General features: G+C 47.0%; 1 protein-coding gene across 4 annotated transcripts in view; it reads right to left on the reverse strand.

Annotated features, from left to right (window-relative positions):
• CDK12 (cyclin dependent kinase 12) overlaps window positions 1–21793 on the reverse strand; it is a 90079-nt gene that overhangs the window by 6127 nt on the left and 62159 nt on the right. For 2 of the 4 annotated variants that reach the window (XM_066364310.1, XM_066364311.1), the window contains 3 exons: window positions 14188–14296; window positions 13168–13306; window positions 9462–9560 (listed from right to left, as the gene is read on the reverse strand). In XM_066364310.1, coding sequence (XP_066220407.1) covers window positions 14287–14296 — 10 coding nt within the window. In that variant the 3' untranslated portion in view covers window positions 9462–9560; window positions 13168–13306; window positions 14188–14286. Of the gene's footprint in view, window positions 1–9461; window positions 9561–13167; window positions 13307–14187; window positions 14297–21793 lie in introns of those variants that run through there. The other 2 variants (XM_066364309.1, XM_066364307.1) reach the window with 1 other exon arrangement.

Below are 21793 nucleotides of genomic sequence, written 5' to 3' on the forward strand. Positions count from 1 at the left end.
TTAGGGCACATATGAGAAGCGACCAATGAATGCACAACTAAGCTGAACAATAATGAGTTGATGCTTCCCTCTCTCTCTTTCTCCACCCCTTTTAAAAAAATTAATTTTTTGCCTGACCAGGCAGTGGTGCAGTGGATAGTGTCAGACTGGGATGCCGAGGACCCAGGTTCGAGACCCCAAGGTCGCCAGCTTGAGCGTGGGCTCATATGGTTTGAGCAAAGTTCACCAGCTTGGACCCAAAGTCGCTGGCTCGAGCAAGGGGTTACTCGGTCTGCTGTAGCCCCACGGTTAAGGCACATATGAGAAAGTAATCAATGAACAACTAAAGTGCCACAACAAAAAACTGATGATTGATGCTTCTCATCTCTCTATGTTCCTGTCTGTCTGTCCCTATCTATCCCTCTCTCTGACTCTCTGTCTCTGTTAAAAAAAATTAATTAATTTTTTAAAAGATTTTATTTATTGCCTGACCAGGTGGTGGCACAGTGGATAGAGCGTTGGACTGGGATGCAGAAGACCCAGGTTCGAGACCCCGAGGTCGCCAGTTTGAGCGTGGGCTCATCTGGTTTGAGCAAAAATTCACCAGCTTGGACCCAAGGTCACTGGCTCGAGCAAGGGGTTGCTCGGTCTGCTGGGGGCCCATGGTCAAGGCACATATGAGAAAGCGATCGGTGAACAACTGAGGTGTTGCAATGCGCAACGAAGAACTGATGATTGATGCTTCTCATCTCTCCGTTCCTGTCTGTCTGTCCCTGTCTATCCTTCACTCTGACTCTCTGTCTCTGTAAAAAAATTAAAAAAAAAAAAAATTTAAAGATTTTATTTATTGATTTTATAGAGGAGAGAGAGAGAGAGAGAAAGGCAGTGGGGAAGAGCAGGAAGCATCAATTCATAGCTGCTTCTTGTGTTTGCCTTGACCAGGCAAGCCCAGGGTTTCGAACCAGCGACCCCAGCATTCCAGGTTGATGCTTTATCCACTGTGCCACCAAAAGTCAGGCAACAATAGGGGGAAAAAAAGCTAATCCTAAAAAGTGGCATAGTGTATGACTCCATTTTTGAAGTGACAAAATTTTAGAAGTGGAGGATAAATTAGTGGTTGCCAAGGGTTAAGGAGGAGGTGATATGGGCAGGATTATAAAAGGGCAACATGAGAAATCCTTGTGGTATTGAAACTGTTCACTATCTTGACTGTAATGGTAGATAAACAAATTTATATAGGTAATAAAATTGCATAGAACTTAATACATACACCTATCCCCACATGAACAAGTAAAACTGGGCAAATCTGAAAATGATTTGTGGGTTGTACCAATGTCAATATTTTGGTTGTGCTATACCATAGTATTGCAAAATGTTACTATTGGGTGAAAGTAGGCAAAATGTACAAGGGATTTCTGTATTATTTCCTACAACTGCATGTGAATATACAATTACTTCAATTTTATAAAGCTATGATAGCCTGGCCTGTGATGGCAGTGAATAGAATGTAAACCTGGAATGCTGAAGTCACTAGTTTGAAACCCTGGGCTTGCCGGGTCAAGGCACATACAACAACAAGCAATCAATGAACAACCAAAGTGAAGCAACTGTGAGTAGATACTTCTCATTTCTCACCCCTCTCCCCACCCCATAAAATCAAGAAATAAAATCTTTTCTCTCTCTCTCTCTTTTTTTATGAAGTGAAAGGCGGGGAGGCAGAGACAAACTCCTGCATGCGCCCTGACCAGAATCCACCTGGCAAGCCCCTTAGGGATGATGCTCTGCCCATCTAGGGCCACTGCTCTGTTACTCTGCAACCAAGCTATTTCAGCACCTGAAGCAAGGCTGGAGCCATCCTCAATGCCTGGGGCCAACTTTGCTCCATTCGAGCCATGGCTATGTGAGAGGAAGAGAGAGAGAAAGAGAGGGGAAGGAGAGAAATGGAGAAGCAGATGGTCACTTCTCCTGTGTGCCCTGACTGGTAATCAAACCCGTAACTTCCACACACTAGGCTGATGCTCTACCACTGAGCTATCTGGCCCAGGCCAAGAAATAAAATCTTAGTAAAAAAAAAAAAAAGCTATGATAGCCCTGCCAGATAGCTCGGTTGGTTAGAGCAGTGGTCCCCAACCTTTTTTGGGCCACGGACTGGTTTAATGTCAGAAAATATTTTCACGGACCAGGCTTTAGGGTGGGACGGATAAATGTATCATGTGACTGAGACAAGCATCAAGAGTGAGTCTTAGACGGAATTAACTGAGGAAATCTGGTCATTTTTAAAAAATAAAACATCAGCCTGACCTGTGGTGGCGCAGTGGATAAAGCGTCGACCTGGAAATGCCGAGGTCCCCGGTTTGAAACCCTGGGCTCGCCTGGTCAAGGCACATATGGGAGTTGATGCTTCCAGCTCCTCCCCCCTGTCTCTCTCTCCTCTCTCTCCCCCTCTCTCTCCTCTCTAAAACGAATAAATAAAATAAAAATTAAAAATAAAAATAAAAAATAAATAAATAAAACATCGTTCAGACTTAAATATAAATAAAACAGAAATAATGTAAGTTATTTATTCTTTCTCTGCAGACCGGTACCAAATGGCCCACGGACTGGTACCAGTCTGTGGCCCGGGGGTTGGGGACCACTGGGTTAGAGCACCATCCTGTTACACAAAGGTTGTGGGTTTGATCCCTGGTCAGGGCACAAACAAGAGTAAATCAATATTCCTGTCTGTCTCTCTCCCTTCCTCTCCCTCTAAAATCAATAAACTTAAAATGGAAAAGCTATGATAGATTATTAATGTCTCTGCTGGGTATAGAAGGGAGAAGGGGCCGTCCTTGTGTTTCTACTGCAGAATTCCACAGAGAATGATTAAAAAATATTATTCTCATTTGACCTGTGGTGGTGCAGTGGATAGAGCATGAACCTGGAATGCTGAGGTTGCTGGTTTGAAACCCCAGGCTTGCCCAGTCAAAGCTCATACAAGAAGCAACTATTACTACAAGTTGATGCTTCCCACCACCCTGCACCCGCCTTTCTCTCTCTCCATCCTCTAAAACCAATAAAAATCTTCAAAAAAAATTTTTTTTCATTAGGGTACATAAATAAAATGATCATAACCATGGGGTGGCGTGATATTTGTATCTGTTGACCCAATAATTCCATTTCTTGGAATTTACTATAAAAAAATAAACAAAGTTTAATGTGTTAGGATGTTTATTGTGGTATTATTTAGAACAATAAACATATCTAAAGGATTAAAAATAGGAGATGCCTTATAAATCATTGCATATCTAGGTGATGAATTATTCTACAGACTTTAAACATACTTAAAAAAAATACACCCAATACAAGGTAGGCACTCAATAAATGATAATTCACTTAACTGGGATGTTCTGGGTATCAAAAAAGCTAATGTAGGCCTGACCTGTGGTGGCGCAGTGGATCAAGCGTCGACCTGGAACACTGAGGTCACTGGTTTGAAACCTTGGGCTTGCCTGGTCCAGGCACATATGGGAGTTGATGCTTCCTGCTCCTGCCCTCTTTCTCTACCTCTCTCTCCCTCCTCTCTAAAATGAATAAATAAAATCTTTTAAAAAAAAAGCTAATGTAGGCAAATGTACTTAGCAAACTCTACAGTGCCTGGCAGATGCTAGGTGTTGCTACCCTAATGGCTGTCTTTTCCAACTCCACCCTAGACGAAGCTGTGCTTCCAGGCAAAACTCTGCCTAAGGTGCTCCTGGCTTGAGAGGAATGGGAATGGGGGAACTCACTTACTGGGGAGGCTGAATCAAGGGATTGGGGCTACTTCCTTTCCAGGAGACTGTCATCCCCAGCTCCATATCATGAAGAACACTATGGACATTCTCCCAGCAGATGCGTATACACATATTTGGTCTATAATTTCAGAGGACTCATCTAGTCTTTGAAGCAATGTCAGCCCTGCTGATTCCCTCAAAGTAAAAGACTCTATTGCATCAATATATTGACTGAGCACCTAGTGAGTATCAGATACTATCCTAGGTGCTTTACACACATTATTTCACTAAATTCTTTCCACAACCTTGAGAGGTTGTTCATCTGCATTTCAGACAAGGAAAGTAGGGCTCAAAGAGGTTAAGTGATTTACCAAGGTAGCACAGCTGATAAATGGCAGCGCTAGCACTGGAGCCCAAAGATGTCAGCTTAACACATATGACATATAGAAGGACTGAGGAGGGTGGCACTGTGTGGAGACTGAACTGAGGCCCACATCTAGAGGAGCCCCAGGAAAGTAAACTTGTTCTTCCGATGCCCCTTGGGTAGGCACAGATTTAAATCCACCCAGGCAGAAGCAAAATCTCTGAAGGGAAGCAGTCCCATTCTGAAGTCTTATATCCCATGAGTTTTTCCATATGTCTAACCTCTATCCTTTCTGCTAACATCCGATCCTCTTTCCTCTCATTGGCAGTGGGGATGGTGAACATACGAGATGGTGTCCCTCAATGAAAGGTCCTAGGTCAGGAGGGGATAGAGGAGCTTCTTCTTCCCCAGTTCTGTTGAGGCCATGACTAGGACACTTCAGTCCCTTTAGTCTCTTGGATCTGCCCCCAAGGTAGCAAACCAAAGATGAGCAGGAGAAAATGTACCAGGAAGAAAAGCAGAAAGAAATCAGCTAACTAGACCAAGGAGACAAACTTGGAGGACGGCTGGGAGTCCCTCGGGACCTTAGTGCCAGGTGCAGGGTGAAGCTGAGGTGGGCAGTTCCCCCAGCAGGCTCAGCAGCTGGCTTCGGGTCTGACACCTACCTAGCTGTGGAGGCCTGGCCAGCATCCCTCGTGCCAGAGCCTCGCCTGTCTCAATATGATATTTCTATAGTGAGGAGGGTGCTGGGCATTCCGCCACTGGGTATTTACTCCTCCTGTTTCAGTACTACCTTGCCTAACTTGTCAGGACCAGGCAGTCCAACTGGGGGCCTTACAGATGCCCAGGTAAGAGAATAATCATGTGAGGAGGATGTTGGGATCCCAAGGCTAGGTCCAAACCTTTCTTTCAACATGCCCTCAGGCGGGCAACCGGGGCCTCATTGTGGACACATACATTGGGAGGGGAAGTCTCATCCCTCCCTCCCTCTGTCCTTCCCTCCTCCATACATTATTCTTCCTTCCTTCCTGGGGCCCAAGTATGCCCACTGCTCACTTTGGCTTCCCTCACCACCTACCCTATGGATAGGAGAGGGTTAAAGGAATGGTATGGGCAAGCTATAAATTTCCCACCAGTGTGGGGAGAGTAGGACTGTTGGCAGGGAGGGGGTTGGGTTGGGGGGGGGGAGGGAGAGCTGGGAAAAAGCCAGGAGGTTGTCTCTAGGTAACAATAAACACTGCAAGCAAGGAGCAGCTGTTACACTTACTCTCTCTGCATCACAATGCTGAAATAACACTAATAAACCAGTGTGCCCAATGCACAGGCATACATGCATTTAGGGCCGGTCTCCACAGCACCCCTAAGGCTGCCCTCTGCTTCAGGTCAGGGCCTTGGTGCCAGTAGACATATGTCTTGGCCTGGCTACACCTGTCGGGAAGGATGAGGGTTGATCGCCAGTCTCAGACTGGGGCGTCTCAGAGTCAGGGGAGTAGCAAAGGCTGGGATTCTGGGTTCAGATCCTGATGGCATTCACTGGTGGAAGAATTCAAATGGGATAACTCTTGGCCAGGAATTGAAAGGAGAGAAGAAGAATGACAGAGAGAAAAGTAGAAGGTACAGACAACTATTTACCATGTCTTCTCAGATTGGAAGGGATGATGAAATGGCCAGAAGTAGAGCTGGCTGCAGAGACGTGGAAGAAAAGAGGGGGCCAAGGAGAGGTGTGAGAAAGAGCAGAAGCATGTGGTACTGAAGAATGATTCTTCTGCGTCTCACTCACTCACTCCTACATCCCACTGCAGCTGGTGCACCCCCACAGCATCCCTGTTATACCAGCGCCAGGTAATTACCGGTTCCGGACTGAGCTTTGTTATGGGTGTTTCAGCAGGGCCCGCGGCTCCTGATGCTGTCAGGGAGAGTTGGGGGCGTGGAGCTGGTCTCATGTTCCTATATGAAGAGCAGCTGCTCTATCCCTTTCTCCAACCAAAACCATCTCTGGAGCTCCAGGGGCATCCCCGCAAAAGGCCCCTCACCCAAGCTGGAGAGCAGAGCCACCAGCAATGAAAGAAAGAGAAATAGGCAAATGAAGGACTCGGACTGTCAGAGAAGTCTCTTCTCTTATTCCATCCTTTTCCGAGTTCAGAGGAAGGGTATTTAATAGTATGCATCTGGATACACTGGTATCCAGATCCCTGCTTCCCTTTGCTGAAACAAGGAGGCCCCTGGGACTGTGGTCAAAGGCATGGATGATTTTGGTCCATCTTCTGGCCCCTTTCTGCTGGTGTGATCTCAAATATAGTACCCTACCATACCCCTGATTCAGAAAGGATGGAGAAGCTGCACACTGCCAACCTGGCCTGTAAGGGAAGAGAGCATCAGCACCTTTGAAGATCTATGGTGCCTATTTCCAGGGAAAAGAGTCCAGAGGCCAAGTGGTTTTATAATAAATAATGTTTGGAAAAAAAAATTCCCAAGTCCTGTGGTATCAGCTGGGTAACCAGAGCTCTGAGCGGGGTGGGGGTGGGGGGTGGGGAGGGAGGAAGTAGCTGTGTCTGCCTGGAAAGCCCCTCTTCCAGAAGGTGCCCAGGAGCATGAAACTGCCCCAGCACACTTCTGTGCAGCCAAGAATGACTGGCCTCTCTTATCCTTTGCTCCCTGGGAAGCCTCTCACTGGGATGCTCAGCCTCTCCTGCTCTTTCCCACTCCCTCTCTTCTTTCATAGCTAGAGCCTCTCCTGGCCTCACAATTCAGAAAAGAGACCATCACCCACAGAGCTCAGTGCGGGAGAATGGGCAAGAGAGCTCTCACAGGCCTGGCCCCCTTCCCCTCTGTTGTTTTCATGAGCCGCCCCCACTGCAATGAGTCACCAAAACCTTGAGCTCAGCTGAGCTGCCAGCAGCCTTTCTCCCTCCCCCCTCCTCCAGCCAAACAGATTTGCACCCAAAGGGCCCAGAGCTCACCATCTTCCTTCTTGCAGGGCTAGAGCTAATTCCTTTATCTCTAGGAATCTGCAACACCCACACATTGAGATGAGTGAGCAAAGGAGTGCAGAAGACCCCGCATGTGCTCTGTGCTGGAGCAGAGAGCTGGCTTCCTGGCCTCCTGCACAGGAACCGGAGCAGGGCCGCCACCAGGAGATCTGGTGCACCTGGCCACCCCGCCGCACTGGCAGGTGAGAGGGTGCAGGAAAGAACCGGGTAAAGAGGCACTCTCAGTTCCTTTTCTTTGACCTCTCTCCCTGGGCGCTGTTGGACATCATGGCACTGCCACCTCTGAGATGCCTCACCCCTCCACAGCTTTCTTTCAGGTGCTAGAGAGGGAATCTGTGTGACAACCTTCAAGGTGTCAAAGTGGGAGGGTCCCATATCCAGATCTCACTCCACCCAGTGAGACACGCTGAGTGAGGATGAGGAAAGGGGTCCTACCCGAGTCAAAGCTGGGCCAGCACTGAGCTCCTCAGGGATTCCCTTTTCTCCAGAGTGCAGGGGATTCTGGTACAGCCGCCTCTATGTTCCACTTACTTCACGTCTATCCCTCTTCTCCTACAAAGGCTTGGACTTTCTTCTGGACTCCAGAGCAGGATCTAGGCTTTCACTCCAGGGCTGAAGATCTGGTGCCTTGGCTAAAGCTTGGTAATAGGAGGCAGGTCTGGTGGGGCTTGGGAGTAGGGAGGCCCTGCTCCTTAGAGAAACATCCCGAATCTAGACTGAATGCTTCAAGGGCCTTTCAGCCCCTCCGGTGTGCCTCTAGTGTTGAAGTCGGGGAGGACAAGGAGTGAGAAAGGGCCTGTGAAGGCCCCACCTCCTCTCCCTCCATTGCAGCATGCTCGTACCCACTACTCTGTGTTTCAGAGGAGAAACAGAGGCTCTGTAAACAGGAGCCATCTAATCAATCCCCCACAATACCCAATATGAACAGCCTACCCTATGTTAGGCAGCCGGCTCCACAGGTGGGTAGCAGGTGTTTTAGTTCCCAAAATTTCCCTATCTTCTCCCCACTTTTAGGCTTCTTCCTGATATTGCCTGACAAAAGCATGTTCCTTTTCAACTCCCTCGCAGTTCTCCTCCCCTCCCCTCCCCCCTGTAGGCCCTCGGAAGCAGTGGGGCAGCTACAGGCTATTTGGGGGGATGTGAGGGTCCTTCTCATCTTGTTGGCAGCAGAGAAAGCAGAGAATCAGACAGCCAAGATGACCCGAGGGTCTAAGGACAGGATAGAACGAGGCTGGGGATACTTGGAGAGGCACATCCTGCTCTTGCCCAGGGACTCTGAGGGTATAAAATGGGGTACTGAGATAGAGAAGACAATTCTGGGAGTGGGGGAAAGGTGTTGAGGGCTTGGAGAGTGTGACAAAGTTTCTACCCACACTGATTTCAGAGCTCTCTGCCCATCCTTTCCCTGACTCCAACTTAGTCTCATGAAGCACAGAACAAAGAATGTTAAAATTTTTTGAGGAGGGAAGAAGATGCCAGGAAATGCCACCTCTGGCAACCTGGTGAGAAAGTCCTCTTTCTCCTTCCTTCTTTCCCTTTTTAGCCCTGGATGTATGAATAGTGAAGCAAGTGGGGACTGGAGATGGGGCCAGCAGGAAACGCAGCCTCCTCCCCAGTGGGCACCAACACCACACAGAGCCAGCCGGGCCTGGCAAAGGGCTGCGGGGACTGGAAATGGGGCCGGCAGGAAACGCAGCCTCCTCCCCAGTGGGCACCAGCACCACACAGAGCCAGCCGGGCCTGGCGAAGGGCTCCGGGGACTGGAGATGGGGCCTGCAGGAAATGCAGCCTCCTCCCCAGTGGGCACCAACACCACACAGAGCCAGCCAGGCCTGGCGAAGGGTTCTGGGGCCATGGTACCACGTGAACACCAGGCATTTCTGAGTCAGCTTTCAGAGCCTAGAGTTTTACTTCCATCTCTGTTCTCAGCTTAGACATGGACAGCAGGTATAAGACCACACCTCACTATATTTTTTGGCTTAATTTTTTCTAGCAGTTTATATTGCAGCAAGAAAACTTGTGACAAAACTCTCAAAAAAAGCTCAATATTTAGTCATCATTGGGGGATTTATTTCTAGGTTAAGGAACTGGGGTAGTTGGTGCATTTCCTTCTCTGTGGACCTTGTAAAGTATGGTAAAATCCCATAGCAGTGGGAGTGGGGGTGCGGTGGGCCCTACCTACCTGGAAGCAAGGGATGTGATCATCTTTGGAAGAGGCTGCATAAGGAAAAGGTCCTCCAAGAAGTGCACCTGCCTGACTCCCCTGAGTTGCTTCCAGGACTTGGGAGCCAGAGACACAAGACTCCAAGCAGTAGAGAATAATCTCCTGCCAACACGTTTCCCTTGGCTTTCTTCCCCACACCCTACCCACCTACCTACCTTTCCCTGTGTTCCAGGAGCTCTCTACATCCAGGAATGCCGAGCAACACCAGGACAGGACTCAGCTGACTTCCCATCTCTGGGTCTCCGTTTCCACACCTATAAAATGAAGGGTTCAGCAAGATGAGTTTCAAGTTCTCTTCCTTGCAACAGTAAGGTTCTGAGTCATACTCCGAAGGCACCAGGCCTCATTTGCATGCTGTTCTGCATGTCATCTCCATGGCACTTATTTTATGTCTAAACCGTACAGAAATATCTCTGAACCCTGCCCTTCTCCTCTGTCTCACTCACCACTGTCTCCGGTTCTATGGCCCTTAGCTCTCATTCCCTCTCTTCAAAGCTCTGTCCCCACACTGCCTTTCACTTCATTTTATAGCACTCACTGGGACAAGCCCAACTGGAGAAAACCCCGGGAGCAAGAAAAACAGCCTTACCTAATATCCTGGCTGCAATTTCGGGCCCCAGACCTGAGTCAGCCGGTCCAGTCCCATCCTCTTTGGAGCTCCTGGCAGTTGGGGGTAAATCCTGGCCCTCTCCTCAGTGCTTCCCCTCTTCCTCCACCTCACTATTCTCCATGCCAGAACGCAAAGTGGCCAGTGATTGATGGGCCTGGGTTCCCGGTAACCGCACCCAGTGGCCCAATCCTCCTCCTCTACCCAATCCCTCCCCTGTCCCTATTCAGAGATCAGATTGTCTCATGTTGGTCCCCGAGGTCCCATTAATTAAAAATACATCCAATTAAATGGCAGGTGAAAACGTGCTATTGGAGCTCTCCACCCCCCTTGCCCCAGCTTGGTCCCCCCACCCCCTTAAGGCTCAGCTGTGCTTTGAGCTGAGAAAAAAAAAAAAACGATAGAGAGAAAGAGGAAGAAAGAGAGAGAAGAGGAAGACATAGGGGTGGGGGTCTGGTGGTGGTGGGGTGCTATTTGAACCTCTGCCAGGGTAGCATGTGCCAGCCTGGGAGGGTGGCACTGTGCCCTGGTGTCTAATTTCTGGAGGTGTGAGTAGGTTCAGTCAGCTGGGTACCCACTTCCATTTCCCTTAAAGAGGCAGAGGGAAGTCAAAGGGCATGGCTAGTTGTGCTGCCCTCCTTCTGGTTTGTTGGGTAAAAGGCAGAAGTGTAAATAGTGGAGGGCCCCTAGGTGGGGGTGTGATATTCAGGGGTTGGGAGAGTCTGAGGCTTCTGTGCTTGGCATATCACTGCAGAGTAGATAAGAAGAGGCGGCTGGGACTCAGGTGGCAGGGCATGGCAATGTTCCCAAGCCAAGCTGTGCCTACCCCTACCCACAGGAAAGCTAAGAAAAGAACGGAGTGAGGAGGCGGGGGGAGGAAGGAGCCATAGTTCAGGTGGGTCAGATAGAATAAAATATATAAGGAAGAACATTGTGTTGGCACTATATCTCCCAGCACCGTGTAGGTAAGGGGGCCTAGAAAGACTTTGTTCTACTTGCCATTTTTCTAGGCAAAAGGAAACAGCAGTAGTGTGAAGTCACCTTGCCCTGGCTGCCTGGCACGCTGGCTGTGAGCGGGGTATCTCCCTTGACGAGCAGTGTTAACTCTCATTCTCCTCCACACTCACTATGTCCCAGCATTTTGTCAGCACCTGCCCCTGCCCGTCACCCTGGTACAGTCCTCTGGCCCCAGGCAATGGAAAGCTAACTGGCACTGGGAGCTACTGGGAGAGAAGCTAGGAAAGAAGGGGTGACTGAGGGTGGCAATCAGAATCCAGGCAGGAATGGGGGTGGTTTGGCGACCCAGGCCCCCGCCTGGCCTCCTTGGCAGCCTCAGTACCTCCTCACTTCACTTTAACGCTAATTGGAGATTTTAATCTGCGCTGCTGCTCTGCTCAGGGTGCTGGGGGGAGTGCCAGCTGTGCAGTAATTCCAGCAGCACCGACTGTTTAATCAAGCTGTCCTCCTGGGGAGGGGCCCTAGGGCATGGGGGTAGGAGGGAGGAGGAGAACCTCTGTCATCTCCTGTAGCCTGTTTAGACGGGAAGGGCTTCGTGGAGACTGCGGATCAATTGTGGAGTATCCCACCCCCAGAAGGGCCCCATGGCCACTTGAAGCCCTGGCAGAGCCTTTACATGGTATGAGGATCATGGGCCAAAGCAGCCTCCCTCCCCATCCTGCTTCCTGATACCTCTTTTGGCTCAGAACCCTGGGGTATCCTGGGGTACCCTCCAACCACTCACGCTACAAACATCTACTAGAACATCTTGAGCTCTGCAGGTTTGTGCTGGGGCACAGAGGGTGAACTTTCCCACTGTCTTCACGGTCCTCTCTCCAATACTCTAACCAAGATATTTCTCTTAACAATTGTAAGAGATTGTTTTCTCCGTAAAGCACAGGTATTCCTACTCTCTTGGCTAAAAAGTGACTGTCTTAGAGGCAAGGGAGACAGTGGACAGCTGGAGGCTGCTACACCCTGAGGGAGAAAAGCACCTCGTTCCCAAGTTCAGCTGGGAACATACTGAGATATCAGGACACTAAGGCAAAGTGTTCAGGGTTTCAGGCCATTTTTAAGGAAGAACAGGTGGTACTAATAATTCTTTTGGCTTCTTAGGCCTCAGTCTCAGGTTCTCCTGGAGTCTTTCTGATCTCTATCTTGGGGAAAGGGTGCCCCTGCTGCCCGAATTCTGTCTGCTAAGGGGCAGGAGTTTTCATTGGTCAGCAGCACCCTCGTGTGGTAGAAACCAAGACTGCAGCTACCCAAGTGGCCCAGCAGCTTTGAGGGCTCAGCCAGGTTGACAGGTGGGCAGGGTTATAAATGTTGGTGTTCTCTGTGCCATCAAGGTACCCCAAACATACTTACTGCTCGACCACTTCCAGGGACATTTCCTGCTTTCTAACACCTTCCCTATCCCTCCATTTACCCCAGCCTAATGCCAACTCACGATATATACCTAAGGAGGGAGCACCTTACCCAGAGCTGGCACTGACTTAACTTTCTGAGTAGTATGAACGTTCATGTACATTCTCTTTCAAAGGGTTAACAAAAAACTCACTACTCAAGGGGTTAAACCCCCTGCTTCTGCTGTCTGGATTATAGGTGTGAAAGAGGCACTGCTGAGAGAGGAGGCCTAAGGTCAGAAGGGTGAGCTGATGTCACCTCCAATGGCAGGAGAGGCTCTGGCACTGCTGCCAACTCTCTACAGGCACCAGACAAGAGTTGCCACCTGAGCTCAAGACAGAGTGTCCCCTAGTGGTGGGTTCTGCCCTATGGCAATCCCTTCTCCACTCCCTGGGTAGAGTGGAGACTGATAGGGACAGACTCTTCGAAGTCTGAGGTCCCTCTCCTCGGGAATGGACACCAGATAAACACCTTTCCTCCAGAGATCCAGATATTCTCTCCACGGATGCCAGGCCACTGGGCAGAATGTGCATCTGGGGCTTCAGACCTCTAGCCTCAAGAGAGGGTCTGCCTGTCATTAGACTTTTCTTTCCCCTCTAGTGTCAAATGCCATTTGTTTACTGGTCACTTCTTCCCACACCCACTAAATGAGAAAATCCCCAGAAAAGGAGAAGGAGATTTAATTTAACATCAGAAAGTTCTCACTAAAGATTAAGGCTAGGAGTCACTGAGGCAGAGAGCTGACTCACCAAGGCCTCCTCCTAGTTGAAGATATTTAACAACAGAGAAAAATACTCCCAGAGAGGAATGTGACCCTGCTTGGAGTCGGTGGGTAGGGACAGGAGCACTCCTACCTGTCAGCAAGAAGGGTGGGGGTGAGTTGGGGGCTGGTGGCCTGCCCGGCCCAGGCACTGAGGATGGAGAGAAGCAGCCTGCAAGCCTCTACTTCTGATGTCGAGCTCAGTGTTTGGGCAGCTGGATCTCCCATCTAACCTGGAAAGGAGGTGGAGAAGCTGATGAGACGTAAGTTGGGACAGCACTGCCCTAACCTGATTTAGAATAAAGGAAAAAATAGCTTCTTGGGAAAGAAAGCAGGGTTATGTGTGAGTATGTGGCGGTGGTGAGTGGGGCAGGTGTTGCAGAGGAGGCCAAGACTAATCGACATCAGCATCCCACCACAGAGGAACATCCATTAGTACCTCTGGCCAAGAGGAAAGAACGGGAACAACACAACTGCCATGCTACTAAAGGGAGCAACCTACTCTAGCTGGAGGGAGAAACTGTCAATCAGAAGGTAGGGTACCATAATCAGGTCAAATAAAAAGCTAACAAAACACCTCTGGAGATCTTTGGGAATAAAAACTTCCTTGAGCCTGACCAGGCGGTGGCACAGTGGATAGAGCGTCGGACTGGGATGCGGAAGGACCCAGGTTCGAGACCCCAAGGCCGCCAGCTTGAGCGCGGGCTCATCTGGCTTGAGCAAATAGCTCACCAGCTTGGACCCAAGGTCGCTGGCTCCAGCAAGGGGTTACTCAGTCTGCTGAAGGCCCCCGGTCAAGGCACATATGAGAAAGTAATCAATGAACAACTAAGGTGTCACAACAAAAAACTGATGATTGATGCTTCTCATCTCTCTCCATTCCTGTCTGTCTGTCCGTCCCTATCTATCTATCCCTCTCTCTGACTCTCTCTCTGTCCCTGTAAAAAAAAAAACAAAAAAAACACACAAAACTTCCTTGAGACAGGGTGTGATAGAGAGAACATGTGTATGCGTGTGTGTGTGTGTGTGTGTGTGTGTGTGTGTGTGTGTGTGTGTGTATGTTAGTCCCTTACAAAGGCAGGCCTGTGGACTCTGATTGACCTTAGGACCCTACCTGGCTTAAGTCTGTGAAAGACACTGAATTTGCCTGGGCTCCAGATATCAGGTGCCTGGTGGATATCATCAAATTCCTCAGGGGCCATCCCTCCTGCTGCTACTGCCACCTGTAAAAGAAAATGACAGATTACATTAGACATGAGACAGACACGAGGCACCAAAGAGGGTCTTTGGTCTTTTACCCAGGAGCATGGCCTTATTAGGTAACAGTGACAGGGATGGTCACCATTCTCCCAATTCCCTCCAACCTGAATTCATGAAGCCCAGAAGCATTCATGAACCTAAAGTATGTTCCCAGAACAAGTTTTAAGTGTTCTAAGAGTCCGACCTTCGGGGAGCTAGTTCCCAGTCTGATAAAGTAAAAACGATAGTTCTTATATACCTAAGAGGCAAGTTAAGAATTCAATAATAAGAAAAGCTGTGAAACCCAGAATTATAAGGAACAATGAGGATTCAAGGCGAAAGTAAAGTCAATGCACTAGGGGCACTAGGGGAGGCTGTTTAGGTTTAGATCAGATCATCAGCTTGGACTCAAGGCTCTCTTGTCCAGAACAGCTTCTTCAAGAAGGGCTCAGAGGGGGGAAAAAAAGTCCTGTGAGACAGAAAAGATGTTTGCAGGACAGCAGACATGATGGAATTTGAGCATATACATCTATCATACATTCACTAGGTCAGTGATTTTCAAGTTTTTTCATCTCCTAACACACATAATTACTAAAATTCTGCAACACACTGAAAAATATATTTTTGCCAATCTGACAAAAAAAAAAAGGTGTAACTTGGATTCATTCCCACCAAATGGCTATTGTTGTGTTGGCTGTTGTCATTTTTTATATGACAATCTAAGGGAAATAAGGTCAGTACTCCTAAGAAGTCAGGTATTGAATGTTTTAAAACTTCTTGTGGCACACTGGTTGAAATATCCTGCCCTAGGTAAAGATGAATTTGCATGGGGACCAACTCCACATTCCCCCTATGCTATCAGTTAGGACGTGATGGAGAAAACAGAAAGGCGTTGTACTAGGATCTCTTTGTCATCAGCAGGCAATGTTCATTTTGCAGACCATCTGCCCCTCTGACCTAGACCTAACCTAGACCCATAACTCTATCTCTAAGCAGCCAAGAGGCGCGTTTCTCCCTCAAGATTCTGCTTGCAGCTTAGGGATTCTTCAGCATTCCCCTCTGGATCATCAGTAGCTCCCAGGCTCCTGTGCATAAGCATTGGAAGGCACTTGTAGATACATCTGGGGGAGGTCCCAAGAGGGGAAGGGAACCTCAGCACCAGAGTAAGAGGACTTCAGAACCTGGTCTGCCTGCCCACCCATTGAGCACACTATTTAGGGCAGGGGTCCCCAAACTTTTTACACAGGGGGCCAATTTACTGTCCCTCAGACCGTTGGAGGGCCAGACTATAAAAAAAAAAACAACTATGAACAAATCCCTATGCACACTGCACATATCTTATTTTAAAGTAAAAAAACAAAACGGGAACAAATACAATATTTAAAATAAAGAACAAGTAAATTTAAATCAACAAACTGACCAGTATTTCAATGGGAACTATGCTCCTCTCACTGACCACCAATGAAAGAGGTGCCCCCTCCGGAAGTGGAAGTGCGGGCCGGGCCGGATAAATGGCCTCAGGGGGCCGCATGCAGCGTGCTTGCCATAGTTTGGGGATCCCTGATTTAGGGCTTAGGTCACTGTGGAGCACCACCTTCTGGATCACCAGAGAAGAAAACCAACAACTCAAAAACTAAAAATGAAAACGAAAAAAGAGTAGTAGAGTTCCCCCAATTTCCCTGTAATCTCAGAGGATATCCCATTTTACTGGAGTTCTGTCACTCCTCCTTCTCTAGTTCAGAGACGCCCCTTAGTTTCCCAGCAGGTGAGATTTGTTTTGTTTCTCCCTTCCTTCTGATTTTACTTTTTAAATATAGCTGTACTGTAATGCAAAGAAGCCTGAATTGAGATTTAGGTTCAATTCCTCCCATTGTCTCTGAGGATCTTTTCTGGCCATCCAACCCCCAGAGATGGTAGCAAAGTTAGCCAAGTGCTCCTGGAACTTTGGGATAACCCGGAGGGCATTAGAATCTTTGGCCATGGCTGCTACTTGCTTCCCAATAAACCAGAACCCTTGACTCTAAATAAAAATTACACTTGTATAATTTGCATGTCATTGAAAAGTCAGTCTTTGAGGTAAAAATATATAAAGCTTCCAAGTTTTTCTACTAATCTTTTTCATATTTACCTTTCCTCATCACTCTGTCCCTCTTCCCCTTAAATTCTCACAGGCCTACCTTCCTGTCCTATGGAAGTTCAGGGCTCTCAGGAGTTGGTGATCTTAAAGGCTGAGAGCTTTATACTCATTAAAATTCTGGTTAATATTCTGGCCTCTTGGATTCTTGGCTGGCTGCCATTAACTACCTCACAGTGAAACTGTGGGTAAGACATGTCCCTTCTTTAAGCTTCAGTTTCCTGCTCTGTAAACTGAGAGGTTGAATCAGGGTCTTTCTAGGTCTGGTCATCGATAATTCTATAAGGGAGAAGACACAAGTGTCTTTCCATCAGGAAATGAGACATTCTTGCATTAGCACCTTCTCTCTGGGCCAATACAGTGAGAAGCTCCCCTGTAGATGCCTGCCTTTCTCATTCTGGCTTACCTAAGCGGCAAACAAGTGAGTTAGGAGGGCTTCCTTTAAGTGCCAAACTCCTATTATGAAGAAAAGTTTTTAAAACGATGATCAGTTCTGGCCAGATAGCTCGGTTGGTTAGAGCATCTTTCCAAAGTGCAGAGGTTGCCAGTTCGATCCCTGGTCAGGGCACAATACTGGAACAGGTGTTTCTGTCTCTCTCTTGCTCTCACCCTTCCACTCTTTAAAATCAATAAAATGAACATTAAAAAAAAAAAGATCATCTAAATCTAACCCTGAATCTTGATAAAGCAGATAGGAGACAAGACAGGTATAAGGGGCAGGAAAGAGTATGATAAGCATGCCCCCTCACAACACACACCCTAAACTGTTTAATAAGAGTCTGAGCACACATTTGGCTTTGCCCTAGAGAGCCCCATAGTATAAGTAGCGGCTGCTTATCCAATACAACTGTGTGTGGACGTGTGTAAACACACTCAGAGCATTGACATAAATGACCAATCAATGCACATACACACTCCTGTTCTCTTCTACTTTAGGCCTATATATGCCCTGTAAGAAGCTATGGTGGGAGGAAATACCACATCCCAGTTTCCCCCCTCCCCAAAGTCAGAAAGGAAGAGACAGTGAGACAGGAGCTACTTGGCTTCCTATAAATTGTTTTGTCCTTCCTCACAGCTGCAATCAGAAGCTAAGGGCTCCCGCAGGCCTTGTTCTGATCTGCTGCAGGCGATGGAGGGTTTTTGAAACGGAGAGGACTTGGCTGCCGCCCCGTTTCAGCTGCCATTGGGGCTGGCTAATGGGCTCATTCGGGAAGACCCCCGCCTGCCTCACTAAAGAGTCCCCCGCCGACCCCCTCCCCAGTCCCAACCCAATTAATAAATGGGGGCTCCCACTTTATGGCTCTGGGAGCAGGAACCAGAGATACAAATGACCCCCAGGGAGGGACAGAAAAAGGCCTTCCAAGAATCAAGCCAGAGAATTGTGCATCCACAGGCACATGCTGCCACAGGCTAGTCATATCCCATTTTCAAAGTATTAAGGGAGAAAAAACTGGAAAACAACAACCAATAAAAAAAAAAAACACTCTGTATTTTCTTCCCCAGAGGTGAAGTGGGACAGCACTCTTCAAGTCTATAGGCATATCCTAGCAACAAACTCTTCTACCTGGTCTCCAACCTGAAAAGGGCAGAGTGCAGGTGACCATCTAGGCACAGACCACTTGCACAACTATTTTCCAGGGGGAGTGCCCCCTTCTAGACTCTACAATACTGAACCTAGACACACCCTATAAAGTGGTTAATGGCACTTCCTATTTCTTAAAAACAAGACAGCTACCCCTTTCCAAGCTCTTACCACCATCAACAGTATGTCTTGGGGTCATAATCTTCAGGCTTTCTCCAATCCCTCCCCTCACATCCAAACTATCACCAAGCCTTGCTAATTCCCATGGATCCCCTTCCTCTCTTCTCACTCCAGTCTCCTCTAGTGCAGGCCTGCAGGGCTTCACAACTGAACCAGAAAGATGATATGCTAGGCAAGCTCCTGTTTCCTTCACCCAATACAGCTGCAACAGCCTCCAACATCATATTCATCTCATCATGCTCTGCTGTTACTGCTTACCAAATCAAATTTTAAATTCCTCACTTGGCCAACAAGACTGCTCCTCTGACTTCATTTCCTAATATGCCTTTCCCACACCACCTGACTAGTCCAGTCACAGCCTCCACATACAACACACATAAACCTTCTTCTGTAAGTTTTTCCCCTCCAATCACCTTCCTCTCTTCTTCTGTTCCATGTTCCTTCAAAGAATCTTTTCTGGTTAACTCCAATTTTTTCTCATTATTCCTTTTCTTTGGCTCCCGTAACTAATTTATTTTATAATCTAACTGTATAAATACCAATTCCCCACTTCCCACTTAGGTATGAGACTTATCTCACCCTAGACCCAGAACCTTCCTAAAGGTGGGACCCTTCCCTAATTTTCCCCCAGATGTCACCCTGTACTCAGGACATGACTCAGCAAATAACATTACTGCTCCCCATGGAAGCAGCCCTCATGGTATAACTCTTGGGGTATAGCAAACAACTACAAAAAACACAATTTTACTCTCAATGTTAATTTTCAGGCTGTCATCTGCCCCTAACAATACTGAACTTGGTAAAGTTACAAATTGTTTCATGACTTCAAAGTGTACTACAAAACAAAAAAGCACAGCCAGCAAAAAGAATTTGGTTATCTCCTTGATTCATAGTATATACACACTATTTTCTTTGAAGACCCCTTAGGAACGAGAAGCTCCATTTTGTTCCCTATTTCTAAGATTAATACTATATTCTCAGGTCATGCCCTGATTTTCTAGAATGCAAATCAATCCCAGAGCCAATAGTAATCTTGTTCCCTACCAGCCCTGCTTCTAGCCTACTTCTGACCATCACATATTTTGGAAGGTTCCTTGGAATAGAGAAGTTACTCAACAGTCTCTTTCAACTATTTAGTGAGTTCTTCCTTAAATTAACCTCACTCTCAAACCTGACTCTTCATTTCCTTTAGTTTAGCCCTATGTGGTTAGACAGGAAAAAGTGATCTGCCATGCCCCTTTATCGCCTACATATGTTCAGGATAACAAGCTAGTTTGCCTTTTAATCTTTTCATTCCTTTGCCTCAGATGCTTAAGAATCAATGTAATAAATAAAAGCAAAGCACTTAGCACTGTACCTGACACATAGTCGTTTCCTGATAATGTTAGTTCCTGTTGGCTCTCCCTTCTTCCTCTCAACACCTTAAGTTTCTCCTTTCTGGGCCTGCTTTTTCTCTGGCTCAAGATGGCACTGAACTAAACAAACTAATGTCCTTTTGTAGCTCTAAAATTCTGGTTAGTTTGCTCTTCTATGTGCTGCCTTCACTGGGATCTAACACAAAGTGGAGAGGAATAATACTCGTTTCCAGGTTGACCTAAAATACATAAAACCACTTTCAGGAGAGTTTTAAAACCCCCCAAAATACAAATAACTTTTTAATGTGATGCATCTGTATCACTCCCTCCTCATTCCTGAATTATTCTCTTGAACTATGTAGATAGCAGTGCTAAGAAAAATGTCCCTATGTAAATTCTTTGCTTAATATAATCTAGCTTCCCTAATGAAAATGTCTTCATAACACCCCACAGACTAAGAGTTCTAGACCCAACCTCCAACCATGAAGGTAATACTACTGTTACTCATAGTAGTGCTTTAATAGAGCTTCCCTAAAATGAGTTGTGAACCTTTAAGGCATCAACCCCCAACTTTCACTAGCCCAACTATACCTTTTCCTTCCACCTATATCCCTATCTTTTCTTTATAAGCAATTATAACCTAAGTCTCTTTCTACAGCGCAGTCAGCAGACTGGTCTAGTTCTCTCTTCTTTCCATGCCTTTCTCCTCTTGCTTCATTTTATGAGACCTTTGGTCCCCTAACAGAAATTGCAAATACTGGTACAAGGCAAAACTCAGAAGTTCCTGAACTTATAAAAGGGATAAGGCTTCCAAGCTTTCTCTTTGAATTCAGTCTCTTTTTTTCCAGGGCCAAAAGCATTCAAAATTGCATTAACCTTAGTGTGGAGGGTTGTTTGTCTATAAATTGATCCTCACCAAGGGTACCCCTCATTGGGCAGTGTTGTAGTTCTGACACAAGAGGGAGAAGGATCCTCTCCTTGAGACAGCCTGTGAGGCTCCTTAACCTAAGGAAAAGACACCCTCCACCAAGCCCCAGGCTTTGTTCTTCACTTAGCTGTGACTGTTATTACATTGTAGCCTTTTTTCAAGGTCTCTCCATGCTGCCTCCTCAGGGATGGTTTGGCTTGGACAAAATGTCCTTCTCTGCTTTAGAACCATGAACATTACCTTCAGTTTACAGTCACAGCAGGACCAAACATTCAAAAATCCATCTACTTCTAGGTCTTAGGGAGCCTATGTCTAAGTCAATTTACTTCATGGCTATACCCTCTTAAGTCCAGATAAGTATGCTGTGGCTGAAGGCTATATATTGAAAAAGCTTCGCTAACAACTAACCATCTAGAGTATTAAGGACTAACTTCAGATCAGCCTCTTTCTTTCAACCTTGGACTAATTTCTGAAATAGAGATATAATGAGACAATCCAGTGGCCAAAGCATTTTGGCACCATAGTGATTAATCATCAGGGGATCAAGGCAGCCGTCATCTGCTTTCTCATGGATAGCAGGGCTCTCTTCTCACCAAACTTTACTTCCCACAGACACCATCTGCAACTGAGCTTAGAAATGTCATCAGCAAAAGCAATAGTCTCAGGATATAAAGGAAGATGAAGTGAAGGCTGAGATTCTGTCTTTCCTAGATTAGTTTTTAAAAAATCTCTTGTACCCCACACAACATAAATTAAAAGCTCCTTTCATAGCTCTTGGCAATAAAAAAGCATGGTTATTTTGTTTTCTCCTAAACCTTTCACCCTGTTAAGTTAGGGATCTGAATTTCTCTTCCGAATTGCCTCTCATTACCCTTCAAAACTGTGAAGCAGCACTCTAAATACACTGCCAGGTTAAACAATCAATATTTCTGGTAAGGCCTGAAGCATGCGAATTGGGAAGTAGGGAGAAGAGAGAAATACAGTAAATGAAAAGAAGTAGGTGGACAGGAGACAGGTGAATATGGTGTCTAGACTACCACTAGTAATTCCTTCAGATGTCATACTTCTACAAAGTCTTAACCCTGGCTTGGAATAAACTAACTTGAGAATGAGTATTCCTAATATAAGAAATGCCACACCTGGACAGTAAAATTAACCCAAGCGTCCAGGAATGCTCACCTTGCCTCTCAGGACACCAAAGATTTAGCAGTCCCATCTCTACCTTGCAAAGGCTGAAAAGTTACTCATTTGATGAACTCCCCACTTCCACTCCACTAGCCCTTCAGATAACTAAGTTGTGAA

This window comes from Saccopteryx leptura, chromosome 2 (genome assembly GCF_036850995.1).
Source record: "Saccopteryx leptura isolate mSacLep1 chromosome 2, mSacLep1_pri_phased_curated, whole genome shotgun sequence".
Lineage (NCBI taxonomy): Eukaryota > Metazoa > Chordata > Mammalia > Chiroptera > Emballonuridae > Saccopteryx > Saccopteryx leptura.